We start from the raw sequence: 21927 nt of genomic DNA on the forward strand, positions 1-21927 counted from the left end.
AGACAATAGCCAGGACAGTCTAATGACAAATGACAAGCCCATTGTAACAGTAATTACATTTGCTGAAAAGAAGAAAAGAAGACTATTTATTTAATCCTTTCTTTGCATTGGCTGGTGTTTGGATTCAGCAAGTGGGATAGATTGTCTGAAACCCTGTAAAATTCCATTACTATATTATTTTAGAAGGTAAAACTATTGAAGGAAATATTAAATGAGTGAAGCTGTTTTTGAAAAAATATACGTTTCTGATTTAACAATTTAGGTTATTATGAACATTGTGTGGTCTTGTTCAGTTGTTTTATTTTATGTCTCCTATTTGCAGTATCTTATCCAATAAAAAATTGGAGTTTTGTATTAAACATTTTACAAATATTTGCTGCATTTCAATAAGATAGGAGACACTAATTTAGACATTTTTGAGGTTTTTAATGTATAAATTTTATGAAATTGTTGCCCCAGAGGACTAAGTTTTCTGATAGATATAGACAAACCAAAAATTTAAATGAAAAACATATGTTATGTTAAATCATGATATGTCCTTTTCATAATATTTACTTTTAAAAATGAGAAAGGGGTAATGGGGTATGAGTTTGCAATTTTAAATAGACTGTCTCACATAGTCCTCTTTAAAAACCTGTAACTTGAAAATGAATTTAAAATAACTAGAAAGTTAATTTCAGAGATAGCTTCAGAAAGATTGTTCCAAGGAGAATGATCAAACTGTGCAATAGCATTTGTCCTTTGGCATTTTTGAGGAGCTCAGAATATCTGAGATGAAACGAGTTAATGAAATAGAAGTAAGATCAGAGAGGTAATGCAAACCTAATCTGATAGGTCCTTAGAGATTATTGTGAAGACTTACACTGCAAATGAACAACTTACAAGTTTTTATAGAGAAATGAGATGCTCAGACTTTCCTAATTAAATAAAAAGAAAAATAAAAAAAATATATGTATGTATACATATGTGTAAACTAAAATAGATGGTAGGGGCACAGCTGGTAAGAATGAGTTCTTAATATTGCAATAAGCTAGATAATAGTATTAGCTTTCTGGTAGCAGATGTGATCAAAAGTACTGTAGGTGAGAACAGAATGCAAGAAAAAGATAACCCAATTCCTTTGCTCTGGGTAATTATCATAGAATTCTCATCAGGTGAGCTGCCATCCACTAGACATGTATAATTGTTGTGGGTCAGGGTGATGGTACAGAAAATATAGATGTGATGATTAGAAGCTAAAATCTGGACACATTAATTTTGAAATGTTTATTTGAAATGTGGAATAGCTATTTGGATATATGCTTTACTAGAAGGAGATGAAGAAGGGAACTGTAAATTTGAGAGCTCCAAACTGAATGATATCTATCTCAGTTGAAATATAGATGTAAATGATAACTGGGAGACTGCATCTGATGACTAAGGGCCAGAATTGAAACACCAAAGAAAAAGACTAGGGTCAGAAACACTTCAAGATACTGAAAAAAAGAGAAGGAACCAGCTAAGAAGACCAAGTAAAATAAAAGAATCATCAAAATAATAAAGGATCCTGAAAAGTGAGTTTTACTTAAAACAAGGGAGGAGTGGTCAACATCCACCTTAGTGCTTAGGAGTCACTGTCACTCTTTATTTTCTTATTTGTTTGCTTGCTTTTTAATTGTTATGCCATTTTATTTACTTATATAAGGGTGATAAGATAAGGAATAAATATGCTTCAATTTAACAAATACACAGTCCATGGAAATCCAGTGATAATAAACTCATATTACTGGATATATTGCGTGCATTTAGTGACATAAAATTATTTATACCATGCATAGTGAATCTTATTATGTGTATTTTCTGGAGAAATTTAATAATTTCTCTTTAGTTTATCAGCATGAAAATACTAAAACCTTGTCCTTCTGTCTCTTAAATTCATCTTTCTTGCTTAAGAAATTTTGAACATCTTTGAAAAATTCTAGGAAATGCTAGAGTTATATCTAGTAATTTATTTAATTAAATTAGATTCTGATTAGAGCATCTGCTAAGAATATTAAATATAAAATCTGTTAGGTACTTTCTTTTTATAAATGGTATATTGGTAATTTCATAATCAAGGAAAGAGAAAACTCTGATACTAACTCATAAGTTAATTGACACAAAAAATGGTAGTGAAATTAACATTGCTGAAATATCAAGTTTAAAATTTGCTCTGTCTTATTCTATCTGGTATCAGTGTGACTATTTCACAGCAATTTAAGTCTACAACTTGAAGGTACCCTGGTTTATTGTGGTGCTCGTAATAATTTAAACATTAAGTTGACTGTTTAGTGTGTAGTAGCTGTTGCTAATGAAGTTATTGAGTTAGTCTTCAGAAATTTTCCAAAAAAGTTACATAATAACACATACCTATCTGCTTGCAATTGGTGAAATATTTACTATTTTCAGTCTTGACAACAGAAGAGTCAATTGTCAATTTCTCCCTTATTAATTCCACCTGTGAATCACCATTGTCATGCATTTGCTCCTTAAAAGATGAATAATTAAAGAAAACAAATAATATTTGCCAGAGAAAATAGATAGCATGTAGTCTCCCTGTGACGATTTTGATTTAGGTTTCACATGCTGATAAAGTCAGTACATTGATCAAAAGCAGATAATACAAGGTCAAGTTTTCTGCATGGCAGTCTTTCAAAGATTTGCAAATGATCTTCATGCAGGAACCTTTTTCCTTCTTCTTGCCTATGTCTTAGTGTGCCTATATTTGGTTCTTTAGACAATCTTAACCTTTATTAAGCACCATAAGATCCTATTAGATTTTTTTCTACAAGTCCTTAGCTCTTTCAGTATTCCCTCAAATACATAACTCTTAGCCACAGTAAAATAATTAATTTGTAAACATCCTATAGTTTGTCAATATTCATTTTAAATTATTACCCCAGAGCCACCAAGTATTTCATGAATTATTCAATCAGAGCCCCCCCCCCCAAAAAAAAACAACAAAAACAAAGAAGAGAGATTAAGGTTTTTCTCTTCTACATAAGATAACTGACATTTCATTTACTATAAATACAATCCAATGGTTGATAAAGACTTGAAAAAAACAATTTATTTATTATCCACAACTATATATTTGTGTTTATATATATATATATATATATATATATATATATATATATATATAAAATTCTTTATATTTCAAAAGTATCTCATATTCTTCCATGCATAGACTTCAGTGGTTCAATAAGCATTTGTCAATATTTAAGTAATTGAAACAACAAACAACAATTCATACCAAAGTTCATTTATAATTCCACCACACTTTAGTACCAAATTCCAAGCAGTAACTTTTTAACTATTTTTTCCCTGAGTAAATCATACTTTGCACTTAAAGATGTAAAGCATTCATGTCTTAAGTGAGATCAGAACTGCCTCTATGGATTAAATAAAATGAAATTTATTTTTTATAAATACTAGTTTATTTCAAAAATACAAAAATATAAATATACATTTATAAAAATATGAATGAATTAACACAAAGACATTCTTCAACTAAATAAATATGGCAGTAGCAGTCATTCCTATTTCATCAGCGATATATAATTTCTATATTATTTTACAAAGCATTTGCACAATGTTTAATTTAATAGTAAAGGTGACTGAAAGTCAGTTAAGAAAGCATTTATAAAGTTTTCATACCTGAGAAAAGGCACAAAAAGCCTTTTAAATATTTTTATTGATTATTAATGTGATATAATTTCCTTCCAAGGTTATTAGGCAAAGAGGGTGAACTGGTTATTATTATTGCTTTATAATATATATCATTCATATTCATTCACGGAAACTTACTGGTTAAGCAAACCCTTACTAAGACAACACCTACGTATTGTTTGTAATTTCAATTTTTGAAAAAATTCCTCCAAGGAGGAGAATGCAGGCCACTCATTCTAGTAACGAAGACAGTTCCACTAATATTAAGTAATATGCTTAGTCTCGGTCACTTTCATCACCCCCATACATATCAGCCAGTTTTTTAAAACGAGGACCCCAGTCGCTGAGGTAATCATAATCCTGGTTACAATCAGCTGTGAGGGATTCTAAGGAACTGAGTGAATCCGCTATGGAATCATTCCCTTCATAGGCATACGTTGCTAGTGAATCATAAGGAGGTGCACTTGGGTCTGAGTCGTTTTCTTTCAATCTTCGATGGATAAAATCTTGTACATCAATATTTTCCCACAGGGGTACAGTCCTCCTTATCTGAAAAATAGTTTCAGGCATTACATCTCTTCTAAGTTTATTGTCTTCTCTTGCTTCTGGATTCCTTAACGTGCCAATATCTTCTTTCCCACCGCCTTCATCATTGTATGTCACAATATTGTCGCGGACATCACCCTTTGAAATTATGAGAGGTTCCTTTTTTCTTTGTCTCGTCAATGCAGCAAACAGCATGACTAAAACTATTTTAAAACATGAGAAAATAGTGAGGTTTTATGATGCGAGGTAAAACAGCATGCATACTTCAGCATGTGGAAGTTTGTGAGACTGATTGGCAGGAGGAGTATTCTGTACAAGCACAGAGTGCCTTGGGCCAATGAATGGATGCAGTAAATTGATAAAAAGCAGATAAGACAAGGTCAATTTATTTTTAAGTTCTGTGGGCCTCTGATATTGAAAAATATTGTTTAATTTGACACATCACTCCTTGAGAATGCACATATGATTCCAAATACAGACATGTTGAAGCACCAGGTCCTTTTATCTCAAGAGAATTTTTGCAACTATTGAATATTTTCTTAATGACCCAAGGCAATATATACAAATCATTTACTCATCTATAGATGAATATATGCTCATATTTGCATTATAGTCTTATATTATGTGTGTGTGTTTATAAGCACACATAAGAACATCAGTATGTATTAACTACTGATTTAATCCTATTCCAAATTTGGCCATTTTACTAAATCTTTAATTGATCTGGTTTTGAATGTCTGCTCAAAATTTGAAATAAATTCCAAATGCTACATTACAATAGTTAAGCTCAAGCATATCTTTAACTGGTACCTATCTTAAATATTATCATGACAGCTTAAATATTTTCTTGAGCAAGGACTTCCATGATTTAAAGAGTTGCATTCAAACTTTGAGACTAAATTGTTAATAGTATTCTCTCTACTTGTATGTTGTTATTATTTACATACTTTTGCTTTAAAGTTAACTGTGGACTTCACCATATAGTATACTGTATTATGTATAGCAAGAGAACTTGTACTTAAATTGTTATTTATTTGTTTGACAATGACTCTTTCTCAACAAATATATGCTATAGTCAATAAAATTCATTTTAAGAAAACAAAAAACTCCTTGTGATTTCCAAAATATATATCTTCATTGTTTTTTTTTTAAAGAAAGAGTGAGAGAGAGGAGAGAGAGAGAGAGAGAGAGAGAGAGAGAGAGAGAGAGAGAGAGAGAGAGAAAATTTTAATATTTATTCTTTAGTATTTGGCAGACACAACATCTTTGTCTGTATGTGGTGCTGAGGATCGAACCTGGGCCGCACACATGCCAGATGAGCGCGCTACCGCTTGAGCCACATCCCCAGCCCTATATCTTCTATTGTAAAGAGACCAACTTTGTAATTTTATGTATAAGTTACACAAGAACTAATGAATGAAAACTTCTCCAAAACATTTAAATATTACTTCAGATAAATAACAGCTACATTTACTTTAGTTGAGAGCAGTTAAATATATTGACAAAATTATTTGTTTCATTGTATAAGAAAATATTTTCTTAAAAATTACCATTCCTAGTTAATATAAAGACCTGTCCAATGTCATTTTTATATTGGCCAGCATGCTTTTCTTTGCTCTTCCTAATTAATAGACTTTTATAAAAATAATTAGAAGCATCTTAAGTTAACCTCATCAGAAAGAGCTTCAGGTGTTGAGTTCAGGATCATCTTGGAGACATTTTTTAAAAAATCATTATTTTGAAAAAATGAGATATATCTGTATTTGCTCCTATTAAAGGATAACATAAGATTAATTGAGTCCCACATAAATCTAACATCCATAAAATTGAGCCATAACTAGGAAAAAAACAGTTCTTTCTAATTTTAATATTTAAGGATAATTTTAAATTTCTTTAATTTTGGTAAATAGCATAATAATCATATAGTAAATTTATCTTAAAGTTTACCTATAAATGTTTACTGAAATTTGTAAGTAGATTTGAGAGACATTTTACAGTTTTCTTTTTCTCTTTTGGCAGAAAAAAAATTATTTTCTTCATTTCCTATATTAAAATTAATAATTAAGGATATGGAATTGGAATTCAGATAAGCTAGGATAAAGAAAGATGAAAAATGTTTGAACACTTTTAGTAACCTGAAACTATAATTTAGCATTTTTTCCTTTCTTGCCATAGTAAATAATATTCAAAATTATAGTAGCAGCTTTTGTGACTATTAAACCAATAGAAATCACAGATACTTTATCTTGCATTTCAAGTATGACAGCTATCCTCAAACTATATTTAAACTTTCTCTACAAAGGAATAATTCAATAAGCAAACAAATTCTGATTTTTGCTTTTTTCTTGAAATTAGTTAGACATCTTATTTTCTTCTGATTCCTTCTTATAAAGTTATATATTTATAGACTCACTTATTTGCAGTACTATGAATTGAACCCAGGGCCTCAAGCATGCCACGCAAGCACTCTACTACTGAGCTACATCCCAGAGCTCTCAACTATTTAAATTGTTCTGAAAAAATTAAAAAGATTCATCAGACTGTCAAAGTGGTACTGGGAATGAAAACTTTTATAAAGCTCTGCCCTAAAGTTTTAATCATGCCCCCACCAGCATAGAGAGAAACTAAGGACTGCATTTCTTCAAAATTATCAGCACAGATGTGAAATATTTCCCATTCTGTCTTTCAAAGTGCTAACTTTTAACTATAGAAATGCAGTAACTATGTCTGGTCATTACTATAAAGACTTGAAATAACAGCAAGAATGTTTTAGTAATTTTGATAATGAAACCTGCATTACAAGCAATTTTAACTAAATGATACAAAATCATTCCATATTTAAGTAATACATTGGGAAGGTGAAAAATAAATATGTGTCTTCTATATTGCTCCAGGAAGAATGGTGACAGATTCTTATTTTTTCAGAATAATAATAAAAACTTTCTAGGATTTCTGCATAGCAAAATTTTTTAAAAAAATGTTTTAAATGATTTTTTTTGAATATCAGAATATTTGGTGGATGTTTTGTTCTATCATATGTGCATAAATAGCTTTGTGTGTGTACTACATTAATATAGAAAATTTATAAATTGCAATATATATATATATATATTTACCTCATTTTAAATTAGGAAAACTGTCTAAGCTATAAAATCAGTAAGAACTAAAGGGTAAACCAAATTTAAATCTCCACAGGGCTTCAAAAATATATTATAGAGGACCTGAACTTTCTAGAAGCAGGTGAGGATGGGAACTGCTCATGGTTATGGTGGCAGTGCCTGTGTTCTCATCTCGGAGACTTTTTTTTTTCTAGATAGTTGGATCATCTTAACTGAGACAAATGTTTTCTCCTCACTTTCATCAATCCCCCAGTGAAGTCCTGCAAGGATATCTGGCCAAAGGAATTTCATCCAGATAGCTTGAAAGGATTTGCAATAAAATGAAGCCAGCATATATGAGCATTAGAATATAAATTTGGCTTACTCTCTTGCCCTACGCATAAAAATTTTGGATGAATATTTGATGAAAATAATTTTTTGGAGTGTTTTGCAGTGAAACAACTGTTTAATTGAATTAAATCATTGTACTGTTAGTGTATGCTCAAATAAAACATTTGCTACTGGAGGCACAAATTTATTTAGAAAATATTGCATGGTAAGTATACCACAGGGTCACAGTGATATTTAAAAACTGAAATTTAACTTTTTAATTTGGTGCATTGCATCTCTATATAGAAAGTATTATGAGGAAAATGTCCTATTTTGACAACTTTTATAAATTTGCCAATTGTGTGGGTATGTACGTATGTATATGTATATCTATATAGATAATATGTATGTATTTGTTGGCATATATAAATATAAGTAAAAATATTTGTTAGTAATATTATTTGTAAAGATAAAACAATCTTCAGTTTTGAAAATAACAGAAAAGAGTATTCTAAAATAGACTCAACTATTTTAATGCCAGTATAAAAACACTTTCTGAAGAGTGATTTTGGCATGTTACATAACCATTCGGTAGAAGTATAAACATTTTACCTGATGAAGTTGATACAACGATTAGATCAGCTTATTAAATCAAATGCCCTTTGCAAAGTATCCATAATCAGAGAAATAACAGTTAATGCTATAAAATTTTGTAAAAATATGTATGTAGCCTTTGTTTTATATTTGTGTTTTTTACTGTTTTTTTTTTTGAGTACATTGTAACTATACATGATAGTGGGGTACATTGTAACATAGATACCTGCAAATAACATAATTTATCCCATTTCCCTCCCAAGCACTTTCTCTGTTATTGACCTCTAGAAAACTTAAACTAACCACACAGATAAAAGCTAGAATTACTTTTTTTTTTCATGGAAAAGCGAATTTTGATAAATGTTAAGATACTTCACCATTAGCTCTGGAGGAGAGTGTTACTTTGTGCACAATTCCTGGACAATGGAGGAGAGAATTATGGGTTCACTGAGCATTGAGAAGGGCATAGCTTACTGAGAAGTATGAGGACACACAGCAGGATGGCGATAAGAGCTCCTGTGCTCAGGTCCGCTGAGAGGACCAAGGCCTCTGCATTGCAAGATTGCATGTTCCCTTGATTGTCACAGGCACACACGCAAATAGTGAGTGTGCCAGTGCTGCTTTGAATAGGATAATCATTGTCAAAAATTAAAATTGGCAGTACGTAGGTGCTCATTTTGTTGGGGCTATACCCATCTTTGCGAGTCATAATTCCTGCTGTATTAACTGGGGGAGAAATTGAAAATATTTCACACTTTTGTTGTTTTCCATCTTAAGATTTCAAAGTTTTTGTTTTTAAATTTTTTTCTATTACCTTTATTGTCTACAATAGTGAAGTTTGGATTGAGAGGAAATTCTGGTACTGGCTCAAAGAAGAATTTGTGACCTTGGGGAGGGTCATCTTTGTCCATAACACTGACAGGCTGAATCAGCTGAAAGCAAAACAAATGCATATGTTGAACAAAACAAAACTAAAAGTAGCCATCTTTTTTAATTAAAGAAATATTTTAAATCCTTGCATTCATGCTTTGAATTTTGAGTTTGTCACTAAACTTAAGAAACAAAAAAGTCCTTTTTAGTAAACCATTCCAAGGTGTTTTGTAAAGGTTTTGTCCAAGATAATATTTAATTAATAAATAAAAATGTCTATCATTATTACTTGTCAGTGCTTCTCAATGCTTCATCATCTGTTTCCTTGCCACTGAATCAATGAACTTAAAAAAAAATCAAACAAACAAAGATGTGATCAGTTCAATAAGTATCCTCTTTTGTCATCTTGTAAAGCACCAGCCTATTTTAGTAGTATTTGGTTCCTAACCCCTTTCGTTCACTAGAAAATGTTTTCTCAAAAAAAGAAATCATACAAGATTCCTTTTAAAAATATAACTTTTTACCACAATTCCAAATCAAGAATACTATTAATATGTTTCCAGACAAGTGAACTCTTCATCGCATAGTATAAAGAAAAAGATTTTACAGCTATGTGCATTATTGAAACATATTGCATATTTAATTCAGATTGTTTGTCTTTCTTTTAATGTTGTTTGCAAAGATAAATACATAAGAAGAAATGCTTCTCAAGTATTGTGAAATCATTGTGGAAGTTGCAAAACTAGGACCCTCTTTGCTGAGCCATAATAATTCTGAAGTGTGCCATAAAGGAAGATGGAGCAGCAAGCATTAGTTTGGGAGGAAAAATCCAATTGAGAACTTCATAACCAAAAGGCACCAAGCTACATTTCAATGTTCTGTTTTCCTCGTTCTGGTTCTGCCATCTGTGTGATATGAAATTAGAGTCATGTAATTATGCTTACTTTCAGTTTTCTCTTCTAGAAAAATAAACAGTTGTGCCATTTCCAGGTGTCTAGTCCAATATTCTGTGGTGAACTATTATTGAATTTCACAATGATTTTAAACATTTTTGTTTGTGTACCTATTATAGCCATACCATCTACAACTCCTAGCCAATACTCTTCTACTTAACTTCATATTACATATGAGTTCATTCATTTTATTGATAGATTAACATGTGACCTTGTGTTTCTTTGTATGAAGCTTCTGAAAGTGCACAATTGTTAATACAAAATTAATCATCTTTTTCCCTTAGAAAATTGAAGCACAATATTTTAAAAAATCAGAAAACATTCAGTATTATTGCTCAACCTCCTGATCCTGAATAATAATAATAAATCTTATTTGTAGAACTATTCTTAATCATTAAAAAATCTTGGTCCTTTAATTGCATGACTTATGTTCTTCAAATGATTTGATGGGCTTTATGTTTTAGGAACTATGTTTTATTTTTATCTTTGTTGATTTAATGAAACAGTAAGAATATATATTAAATAATCATAATTATTATCAATCATACTTTGTATCTAATTTTAGTATGCATTGTATTAGTAACTCGTATGAATCAATAAAAGATAGCACACTAATACATAAATAAGTAAAGAACACCTACTGATTCAGGTAGATTCATTTGTGGCTCCCAAAAGATTAATTCCAGTCCTAAATCATATTACCTATAAATATGATCACAATTGGAACAAACTTTTTTGCAGATATTATCAAGTGAAAATTAAATCTTACTGGATGAGTGAGAGCTCTAATTCAATGACAGGAGTCCTCATAAAAACAGACAATTTTGAATACACAAAGATTTACATCAATAATGCAATGTAGGGCTGGGGCTGTAGCTCATTGATAGAAAGCCCACCTTGCACGTGTGAGGCATTGGGTTCAATCCTCAACACCACATAAAAATAAATAAAGATATTGTGTCCAACTACAATTAAAAAAATTTTTTTAAAGAATGTAATGTAATGGTAGAGGTTGAGATTGGAAGTCCACACTCCAAGGAATGTCACAACATCATGGGAACCACAAGAAGCTTGGAAGTTAAGGAAGGATCCTACCTAAAACCTTCAGAGAGAGCATAGCCTGGTGACAGATCAATATTGGACATTTAATCTCTAGAATTATGAGAAAAATTATTCTGTAGTTTCTAATCATCTAGTATGTGGTAATTTTTCATGGCAACTCCAGGAACCTGATACAAGTGTGAAGATTAAAAAAAAGAATACATTTATGAAAACATTCAGCTTAAATGAGTTTGAAGAAATTTCTACTAAACTCTCATGAGATATTTAGAAGTTCACAGACATTTAAAATCTAGAGTAATCCAAGTAAACAGGCAATCATAACTGTCAGAAGAATCCCTTAAATAATATTTGAAAATATTTGGCAGCATCTATTAATATTTATAGATTAATCATTCATACTTCAAAGCTTATAACAAAGGAAAATTATGCCAGTAAATAAAAATACATAATGTACTCTAGTACTCATTATGATGCTCTCTGAAAGAATAAGATCTTATTAAATAAATGTCCATTAGTAGAAAAGTAGTTTAGTAAGTTTATTAATGTGTGGCCATGCTATAAAAAATAAACATCAAATAACAGTAATCAATATTGAACTGAGAATGTGGCCATTATCATGTACCAAAGTGGAAAAAGAAAAATGTTTTTGAACTGAAATAAGCATGTAATAAATCTATGTGAATCAAAAAAGAAAAAAAAAAAAACACTTCACCTTATTTATTTATTTTTCAGACAGCTTATTATGCTACCAAGACTAGCCTCAAATTCAGAATCCTAAGGAGGATTAGCTAGGATAATAGCTATGATTAGCTTTGATTATAGGCAGAGGCTACCATGCCTGGCTTCCATTGTAATTTTTGAGTGTATGTGAAAGGTGGAAAGTAGTTTCATCCTAGCCAGGATGCTGTAACAAAATGCTACAGACTGTGGCTTATACAAAAGAAATGTGTTTTCTCAAAGTTCTTAAAGCTGGAAGTTGGAGATCAGCTTGCCAACATGGTTGGCTTCTGGTGAGAACTGTCCTCCTGCCTTATGTTTTGCTGTCTTTTCTCTGAGTATTCACATGGCATTTCCTGGGTTCGTGAGCTCAGAGAGAAAGAGAAAACATGAGATCCCTGGTATGGCTCCTCATTAGAGCACTTGTTATATCAGATCAACATTTCTCATGACCCCAATTAACCTTAATTATTACCTTGGAGACCCTTTCTCCAAATTCACAACCTCAACGTGTGAATAAATCGGGGGGCATAAGCATTTAAAAATCTCAATTGAAATAAAAGAATGAGTGTTTTCTATTTTATTTTCTTAAATGGACATGGTGAAATTGTCGATGATTCTTACCATCTACCTATTTTTGCCTTAAAGAAGTAACTGAGGGCTGGGGATGTGGCTCAAGCGGTGGCGCGCTCGCCTTGCATCCGTGCGGCCTGGGTTCGATCCCCAGCACCACATACAAACAAAGATGTTGTGTCTGCCAAAAACTAAAAAATAAATATTAAAATTATCTCTCTCTCTTTCTCTCTCCTCACTCTCTCTTAAAAAAAAGAAGTAACTGAATAACTCTTTAAATATACATGTAGATAGATAGGTAGATATAGAGTTGGTGGTATTAAAAAATTCTGTTTGAATAAAAATTGGGCATATTTTGAATTTCTTTAAATTACTTTAGATATATTTGAAACATTGCTTTGTAATTGGAATTTACAAGTCATTAACAATTTTTTTTATTTCAATAATATGAAAATTATAAATCACAAATATCATTTAGATCAAAACAAAAACTCCTGATTGAGCTATTTAAATTAGAAAAATGTAAAAAAAAATAATTATCATTATTCTAGTTAAAAGAGAAAATTTTTATTTTATACTTCACATTTATCTAATAATGTACCTCCATACTTTAATGTATATAACTCAGCCTAAATATGAATCCAAATATGAACTTTGTATATATATATATATATATATATATATATATATATATATATATATATGATATTTATTATATGCCTGGTTATAAATTTTCACTATTATATTCTATTAGATTGACAATAAAAAGGAGTTTAAAAAATAATTTTGGTTAGATCAAACAGAAGTAAATAAGGAACTAGGAACAGAGTGGCATGAAAAAAATCTTACAAATAAATTAATGTCATCTGCCTTCATAAAGAACAAAAAATTATTTTAAATTTATAATAATTTCACTTACCTGCCCAGGTTTTGCATTTTCACAAACAAATGTTTCATAATACATGGCAAATTCCAGAGCATGATCATTAATATCCAGAATTCTGATGAAGACTGGAATATGGCTACTTTGTATTGGATTATCTGCAACAAGAACATGTGTAAGATTTCAGGCTCATTTACAGAGAAGAACTAAAACCACTTGCCCATTTGTAGCTTAGCAACAGATCAGTTCTGGGGTATTCACTTTCTTAGCTGATGCTGATGAATATATCAACATGGTCCACAGGGAAAGCACAATAATAAGATGAAAATATCACTAAGAATGTACTACTCTATTTTTATAGATTGGTTAATAATTTTTTATGAGATTCGATTATGTTTCTATCCTACTCTAAATTATAAAAAATAAAATTTTAAATAAATGTGTGATTCAATAATCCTTAAACCCCAAACTTTTGAAATAATTTCTCTAAAATATTTCTCACAATATAGCCATTCTACAGGAGAGAAAGAGTCAACTTAAGCCATTACTTGATCATTTTTGTAAAAGATAATGCATTTAGATAGATGTGTTGACAACTTACTTATTTCTGTGGCTGTAATAGTGATGTTGTGCCAAGGGGATGATTCCAGGTCAAGAGGCTTCAGAGTGAAAATAGAGCCATTTTCTGAGTGGATACTAAAAATTCGGTCCATATCACTATTCCGATCAACAGAGTATCTGGCAGAAAAGAGAGTCATAAATTCTGGCGTTATTTTAAGATTATTAGTTCTTCAAATATTTCTTAAAGTTATAGGGACTTTCCTCAATGATCTGACAAAGGCATGAAATATGAAGTGCTGATAACTTTCTGGAATCTTTTTATTCTAATTTGTTATATATGACAGCAGAATGCATTACAATTCAAATTACACATATTGAGCATATTTTTTCATATCTCCAGTTGTGTACAAAGTAGAGTCACACCATTCGTGTCTTCATATATGTACTTAGGGTAATGATCTCCATCTCATTCCACTGTCTTTCCTGTCCCCATGCCTCCTCTCTTCCCCTTTCTCCTCTTTACTCTATCTAGAGTTCATCTAATACTCCCATGCTCCGCCAACCTCTCTATGAATCAACATCCTTATATCAGAGAAAACATTTGGCATTTGGATTTTTGAGATTGGCTAACTTCACTTAGCATTATATTCTCCAACTCCATTTACCTGCAAATGTCATGATTTTACTCTCTTTTAATGCTGAATAGTATTCCATTGTTATATATATACTACATTTTCTTTATCATTCATCAACTGATGGGCACCTAGTTTGGTTTCACTGTTTAGCCATTGTGACTTTTGCTAGTATAAACATTGATGTGGCTGGAATCTTTATCTCATAAACAATTTTGAATAATTGTTTCCAGTATTACTATTGTATTAATATGCACACTAAAGGTATTATTTATGGTTATGAATTTTTGTGCAACTGTTAAGTGAGTTATTGTCACTTAAATCATTTATTTTACCTTAGTATTTAATATAAACATAATAGTATTGTTGAATCAGATAGAGTCAATATCATTGAGTAAATGAAATATACTCTAAAATTTAAAAAATATGAATATGTATTCAAAGAGTACATATTAATATAGAGAAGGCTATCATAAATGCATTGTTCTTGAATGGTTTTCTATTCAAGTAACATCTCAGCTGAATAAAAGGTCTTCCTCTAATCTATGCCTCAACTTATTACACATAAAAATCTAATCTCAAATACCACAGAGTTCTTTGATTTTCCCATTAAGGATAGATATGGCACATGTTATCCCAAGCTTTATTTTACAGTTGCCAAAATAATGTCTCCTTTTCCAAAAAGTTTCATACCCTAATCCCCATGAATATATTACTTTACATGGCAAAAATAACTTTGCAAGTGTGATTAAGGCTGAAAACATTGTTACAGAATATTTTTCTCAATTATGCAGATGGGTAAAAACTAATCGTAAGAGTTATTAAAAGGGAAACTGGAGGGAAGATAAAAAAGTGGTCTACGAAGAGGAGACAAGCAAAGAGGAGAGATTTAAGGGGTGATAAGGAAAGATTTATTGTGGATGGCTTCAAAGATGGAGGAACAAGTTGGCAATTTCAATATTGTTGGACAAAAACATGTTTATTTAAATTCTACTTTTTTGTGGGGGTGTTGTTTTAATAGAGGCTACACGAGTTGATCTATTGTTATAAAAGCTCTGCTGAACTTAAGAAATCCAAAAAGAAAATATAGATCTTGAAAAAATTTTAACAATTTAATGTAGTTCATAAAGGTTCTTTCTTTACTAGTTTATTTTAAACTATGTTATATGAATATTTTAAACTCAGAAATATTATTTCAAAGACAGTATTTGGGGCACTGAAAAAAATATATTGTGTTTTATCTCAAAGGTAGAATTTTGGAAAAGTTTATAGTCTCAGATTTCTTTGTACACCTTACTCCTAACTCATGGAACAGTTTAGTCACTTCTTTTTCCTTTGGAAGGACTGTGCAATGGGGAAACTGAGGTGAATCCTACCCTGGACAGAAATGGAAAAACCTCCTCATTTTTTCAATAATCACTGAAATTTTCCTACATAAGAATTTGGGAGATTAAAACAAACTGATTTGATTTATGATCATTTAACAGGAAGTAGTTGTAATTCTAGAGTGGGAAACACTAAGGAGACACAGGACAATTAGAAATCTATTATAGAATCAGCGCAGAGAGGGCTGGAGGGCTGCATCTTCGTTGCCGCCAGGCCAGTCTGCCATCCCGCCCGCCACGTGTGACCGCCGCAGCCCCAGATGCTTCCCTAGTCGCGCAGCAGCCGGACCGCTCGGTGCAGTCGCCCACCTGGACCACGCAGCCAGGGGCTGGGACACGTGGGATTAGCCCTCCGCCCAACTCGAGCTACGCTCACAGCCAACAGAACAATGAAGGACTGCAGTAACGGATGCTCCGCTGAATACCCTGCAGAAGGAGGATCAAAACAGGTGGTGGAGACTTTCAGGGCTAAAGACCTAATAATCACACCAGCCACCATCTTGAAGGAAAAACCAGATCCCAATACTCTGGTTTTTGGAACTATGTTTACGGATCACATGTTGACAGTGGAGTGGTCCTCTGAGTTTGGATGGGAGAAACCTCACATCAAGCCTTTTCAAAACCTGTCCCTGCATCCTGGGTTATCAACTTTGCATTATGCAGTAGAATTATTTGAAGGTTTAAAGGCATTTCGAGGAGTAGATAATAAAATTCCACTGTTTTGGCCAGAACTCAACATGGAGAGAATGTGTAAGTCTGCTGTGAGAGCCACTTTGCCGTTGTTTGACAAGGAAGAGCTTCTGGGATGTATTCAGCAGCTTGTGCAGTTGGATCAAGAATGGGTGCCCTACTCCACCTCTGCCAGTCTCTACATTCGTCCCACGTTTATTGGAACTGAGCCTTCTCTTGGAGTCAAGAAGCCTACCAAAGCCCTTCTCTTTGTAATCTTAAGCCCAGTGGGACCTTATTTTTCAAGTGGAACCTTTAATCCAGTGTCCCTGTGGGCCAACCCGAAGTATGTCAGAGCTTGGAAAGGTGGGACTGGACACTGCAAGATGGGAGGGAATGATGGCTCCTCTCTTTTTGCCCAATGTGAAACAGCAGAGAAAGGTTGTCAGCAGGTTCTCTGGCTCTATGGAGAGGATAATCAGATAATGGAAGTCGGAACTGTGAATCTTTTTCTTTACTGGATAAATGAAGATGGAGAGGAAGAACTGGGAACTCCTCCGCTAGATGGCATCATTCTTCCAGGAGTGACAGTGGACCTGGTGCAAAAGTGGGGTGAATTTAAAGTGTCAGAGAGGTACCTCACCATGGACGACTTGATAACTGCCCTGGAGGGGAACAGAGTGAGGGAGATGTTTGGCTCTGGCACAGCCTGCGTTGTCTGCCCAGTTTCTGATATACTATACAAGGGTGAGACGATACACATTCCAACTATGGAGAATGGTCCTAAGCTTGCAACCCATATCTTGGACAAATTGACTGATATCCAGTATGGAAGAGAAGAGAGCGACTGGACAATCGTATTATCCTGAATGAAAAATGCAGAAAATCTACTGTATGCTTTTGGACTAGACTTCTGCATTTGAATTGTGATAGATCTTTTTGCCTACCTGTTAGTAGTTGTGCATAATGTAGTTTGCATTATTAGTGTGTTACAAGAATGACTTTTTTTCCCTTGTGCCAGAGAACATGAATCATAATTGTCAAATGGTGTTTTGTAGGCTTGGTAGTAGTAGCTTACCTTCCTACCTTTTCCCAGAAAGATAATAATGTAAGCCATATAACAGAATTTTCCTTAGTAATTTGAGTGCTTCCCTTAGTAGTTCACTCAGATCCAAAAATGTTTATTCTTTAGTGTGAGGTATGGCTCCTCAACCAAATGAGATATGTTTTTGTGTCTGAAAGCTAATTTGAATACTTCATAGGTAATGTTTCTGGTGACACATCATTATCCTCAGAAACACTCAGAAAGTGCTTTATTTTAAAATGAAGATTCTAAAGAAAAACTGAATTTCCTTCCATCATTGTATTTTTCAGGCCCTTAAGATCACCTTAAGGTAAATACCTCCCTTCTTCAGGTATCTCAGTCGGCTGTGAGCTCACCTGTGCATCCGTAAAACCTGGGCACGTTGCTGCCACTGCCTTTCCACATGGCTTTGTAACTAGCTGTCCATTTGCTCCTACCAGACTGAGGGCCTAATGCCTTATAGATCTTTGTATCCCCAATGCCTGGCACATGGAAGGTACTCAGTAAATGTTTGATGTGAATGAACAAACAAACGAATGAACATATAGCTTCTATAGAAGTACCTTCTCTGTTTCTGTATTTTGAAACCTGTATTAGAACTTGTGAACAATTTTGATGGTGTGTAATGTTTACCTCATGTTGTCTTTATTTTCCATGGACTCCAAAGTCATTAGAGATACCTAGAGGCATAGTTGCAGGCATCGCTTCATGTTTGCAGGCTATCTTGGAGTGGAAGCAATAACTCTAGAGAATTCATGATATCATAGCAATCAAATAAAAATGACAGATGTCACATGTTAAGTGTTAAATGCAAAAGAAATCAGAGGTGAAGGGGAGGGAAGGAAAGAAGAGGAATCCTCAAGTTTTTTCACTCTTTGTGCAGGTACTCTTTTCTGTTGACTGGGGATTGAGGGAGCATGTGCTTAGGATACAGTAAGAGCAATTACTGATGATATTTTCCTCATTTGGGAGCTGTGAATTTAAAATTACATCCTTTCCTGCTTTATCTATGTGAAAGTCAAATATTGACAGAAAACATTTACCCTTGGTAGGTCAACTCTCAGATATTGTAGTTTGCTTCCCCTCAGTCCTAATAACTTTCATCTTGCTGATCATGTTTCATTCTCTTTTCAGAGCAAAGGAAAAACATTCTAAAAGTTTGATGCATTGGAAACATTTCCTCGAGACATTTAACAACACATAGCAAATGGGCTTTGATTCTTTTCCAAAACTTTTAGCTGTAGGGTCTCTTTTAGAGAGGACTGGTAAAATGAAAATTAGAGAAAGCTAAGATGAAAAGGAATAGTAAGAATATCTTTTAGGGGCTTTTAATTGGTGATCTGCAGTCTGGGGCCAGTCCGTTCTCTGCAGCCTAAGGTACTCTTGACTCCCCTGCACATGCTCAGTGAGGGTATGCCTTTGCCTTTGCTGAGTCCCTTGACCTCTTTCTTAATATAGCAGTCCAGAAAAGAGTTTCAGGTAATTTTAACTGTCAAGTAGCACATAATAACTAGACTCTGGCTCCCTTGAAAAAGGGAAATTACTTGTTTGCCATAAGTACATTTTATTCTTTGCCTTTCTAAATTTAGTTAGCCCATTGTGAAAGCTAGAGAACACTATGTTTATATGATTTCTCTCATAAAAACATAAGAGCACATTAAGCCCTTCCCACCAGACTCAGAGAAGACTAAGGATATGTATTTTTAAAAACTAGAGACCTCCATTTTCTTAAGTAAAAAAGACAGGAAATTGACCTTGACACTCACTTGTTAAATAGATTTAAAAGGAACATCTGCACTTCTTTTTTTCTTGTGCACTATTTGTTTAATTGCAGTGGAGTAATACACCAAGTGTCACAGTATAACTAGGCAATTATCCATTCTTCAAGACTTAGTTATCTTAACACTAATTGATCATTTAAGGCATAAGATAGTTTAGCATTAGGAACATGTGAGGCTAATCTGCTAAAAAAAATCAACAAATTAATATTGTTGCTTATATTTGCATAATTGGCTGCAATTATTTAATGTTTAATTGGGTTGAACAAATGAGATTCAGCAATTCACATGTGAATGAATATAAACAGAACTAGTGGCACTTAAAATGATAATGATTAACTTATTTTGCATGTTCTCTTCCTCCCACTTTTTCCAGTTTTTACAATATCAGACCGAGTTTGTCAGCTTTGCCCAAAACACATCAGTAAAAATCAAGATCTTAAAATACAGTATTCTGACATAGACAAGACCTGAGCATTTTCCAAAGAGATTTGCTATTAGAAAATTTTGGTTGTTATTGTTATAGTCAATTCATGACACACCAAAAGAAGGGTCTGGGTTATGTACCACACCCTCCATTATAGCTGGCAGGTGAATGCATTGATATAATACCTGTTTTAGCCTTTGCTCTCAAAAGCAAAAAGGAAAAGGGATAAGAAGGAAATGATTTAACCCTTGTTAGGGAATCATGTTCTTTCTACTGATAAACACTTCCAATTCTTCCCCTTCCCCAAAAAGACTGCTATAAAAAAACCAACACACAAACTATATGGTGGAATGTGATGTCAGCTTTCCTGAAAATGAGGGGAGCATTCATTAGGCATCTGGCTTAAGTTTCTCTCACCAAATAAGTTTTATTGCTTGACCAAATTGTACCTAAACAGGTCGTCTTACTTGCCCCAAGTCTGAACACTCTTGGCTCTTTGGAGGCAACGAAAGTATTACTTTGTCAAAAACACTATAGGAACTTTTTATTAAGTCTGTGTTTGGGGGATGGTGTTGTTTAAAGCATCCCCCATGATTAGCATATTTCTTTCCCTGTCCTACTTAATGCTCGATCATGGCATTCTGTTTCCCCTTTTCAAACCTGTTAGTTTTACCTTTCCAAAACTGTTAGTTTGCCTTACCCTCATAATTGGGAAAACAGAAGACAAGCAGACGAGCAAAAGACTTACTGTTCACTTTGCATGAGTTGTATTTGTTGAAATATTTAGAGCAATATCAGTTGTACCAAGGCAAAGGACTTAGGGGTTTGAGAAACTCCTTATTTCATGTCCTGATTCTAAATACAACCAAAAAATCCTTCCTTTCAATGTGGATTTCTTCCTACATGGATATGGAAAACCTTAGCAAGGGGTAACACTTTTCAATAAACATTACTTGACAGACAAGATCGTGGGAATTATAGATCAGGTGATAAGTGTTGATGGAGCACCCACAAATGTGCATCTCACACAGCAGCAATTGATAGAAAGTTTTAGAAAATAAATAGCATTACCTCTTGGAGTTTATAGTCTATTACTTGAACTAATTTAAGATATAAAAGCAGAATTTAGTAGCTAGATAATAAAGAGAGGAAGACCAGAGCATATCTCTCTTCTCAAGAAATTGCAATAAGCATTTCATCTCACTTTTTGAGGAAAATGTTCTGTTTTCATTCCTTTCCTTTAGTGGAGTACTGCTTGGAAAGGTTAGTACTTAGGGTTATTTGCCCCCTGGGTGTGTGGGGTAGTGACTTTCTGGCTTGCTAGTTACCATCAACCTGGTACACTGTGTCTGCATTCCTTTGGAGCAGTGTTGAGTTGTCAAGCTACATCTAACAGCACAGCCTACTTCAGTCAGCATCTTAAAGTCAAAGCCAGATTACATTGAAATAAAGAAAATGATCCTGGGAGTCAATCTTTCAAGCTGTTGAAACCATTAGCTAAAAGGTGATAGATCCAGCTACTCAGAAAATAACTTTGACATAACCATGTTTTTTCACAGTTTGAGATTTTGAATAAGAAAGGCCACTTAAGGTACTGAAAGAGATTAATTTTTTATCATTGCTGGAAAGCCCCTTTAAAATGTGAAACCAGAAAAGGTAATTTATTTTTTCGATCTTCAACATACATACCATAATAAAAGATCTCTCAGATATTTAAAATCTACTAGACGCAAGTCTTAAAGTTTTAAGTCATCTGTCTGTGATGGACCCAATGAACATGACCTAAAACCCAAGTTGCATTGTAATCAGTGTATGTAACCCACTGTCAGAATGGTGAGAATTCATGGAAGCTATGCTACAGGAGTGGATTAAAATACAGCTTCATTGGTTTTCTCTGCACACCCCCCCCAAAAAAAAGAAATCTATTATATAGCAATAAACATATAAAAGGAAATAAAGGAAACAAAACTACATCAGATTTCTAAAAATAGTTCTCTGTTACATACTTATCTGCAGTAGATCTGATTTTTAAAATCGTTACCAGTACACCTAAGTTGAAGATGGCAGGTATTTCG

At 33.1% G+C, this 21927-nt stretch overlaps 1 protein-coding gene and 1 pseudogene across 4 annotated transcripts; one reads left to right on the forward strand and one right to left on the reverse strand.

Annotated features, from left to right (window-relative positions):
* Positions 1–3966: 3966 nt before the first annotated feature.
* LOC143390104 (cadherin-9-like) overlaps positions 3967–21927 on the reverse strand; it is a 107378-nt pseudogene continuing 89417 nt past the window's right edge.
* On the forward strand, positions 16284–17432 carry LOC143390107 (branched-chain-amino-acid aminotransferase, cytosolic-like). 4 transcript variants are annotated; one of them, XM_076842706.1, is made up of 3 exons: positions 16284–16572; positions 16663–17186; positions 17316–17432. In XM_076842706.1, exons 1-3 carry the CDS (start codon positions 16284–16286, stop codon positions 17430–17432), a joined length of 930 nt encoding a protein of 309 aa, XP_076698821.1. The 4 variants fall into 4 exon arrangements, with proteins under 4 accessions (XP_076698821.1, XP_076698820.1, XP_076698822.1 ...); XM_076842705.1 differs by having other exon boundaries at positions 16663–17432; XM_076842707.1 differs by having other exon boundaries at positions 16284–16558; positions 16790–17432.

The sequence above is a fragment of the Callospermophilus lateralis genome, unplaced genomic scaffold, assembly GCF_048772815.1.
Source record: "Callospermophilus lateralis isolate mCalLat2 unplaced genomic scaffold, mCalLat2.hap1 Scaffold_147, whole genome shotgun sequence".
Taxonomy (NCBI): Eukaryota; Metazoa; Chordata; class Mammalia; order Rodentia; family Sciuridae; genus Callospermophilus; species Callospermophilus lateralis.

Excerpts from the sequence above, each read along its gene's own strand:
- LOC143390107 (XM_076842704.1), top strand. The coding sequence starts at position 16,284 with ATGAAGGACTGCAGTAACGGATGCTCCGCTGAATACCCTGCAGAAGGA.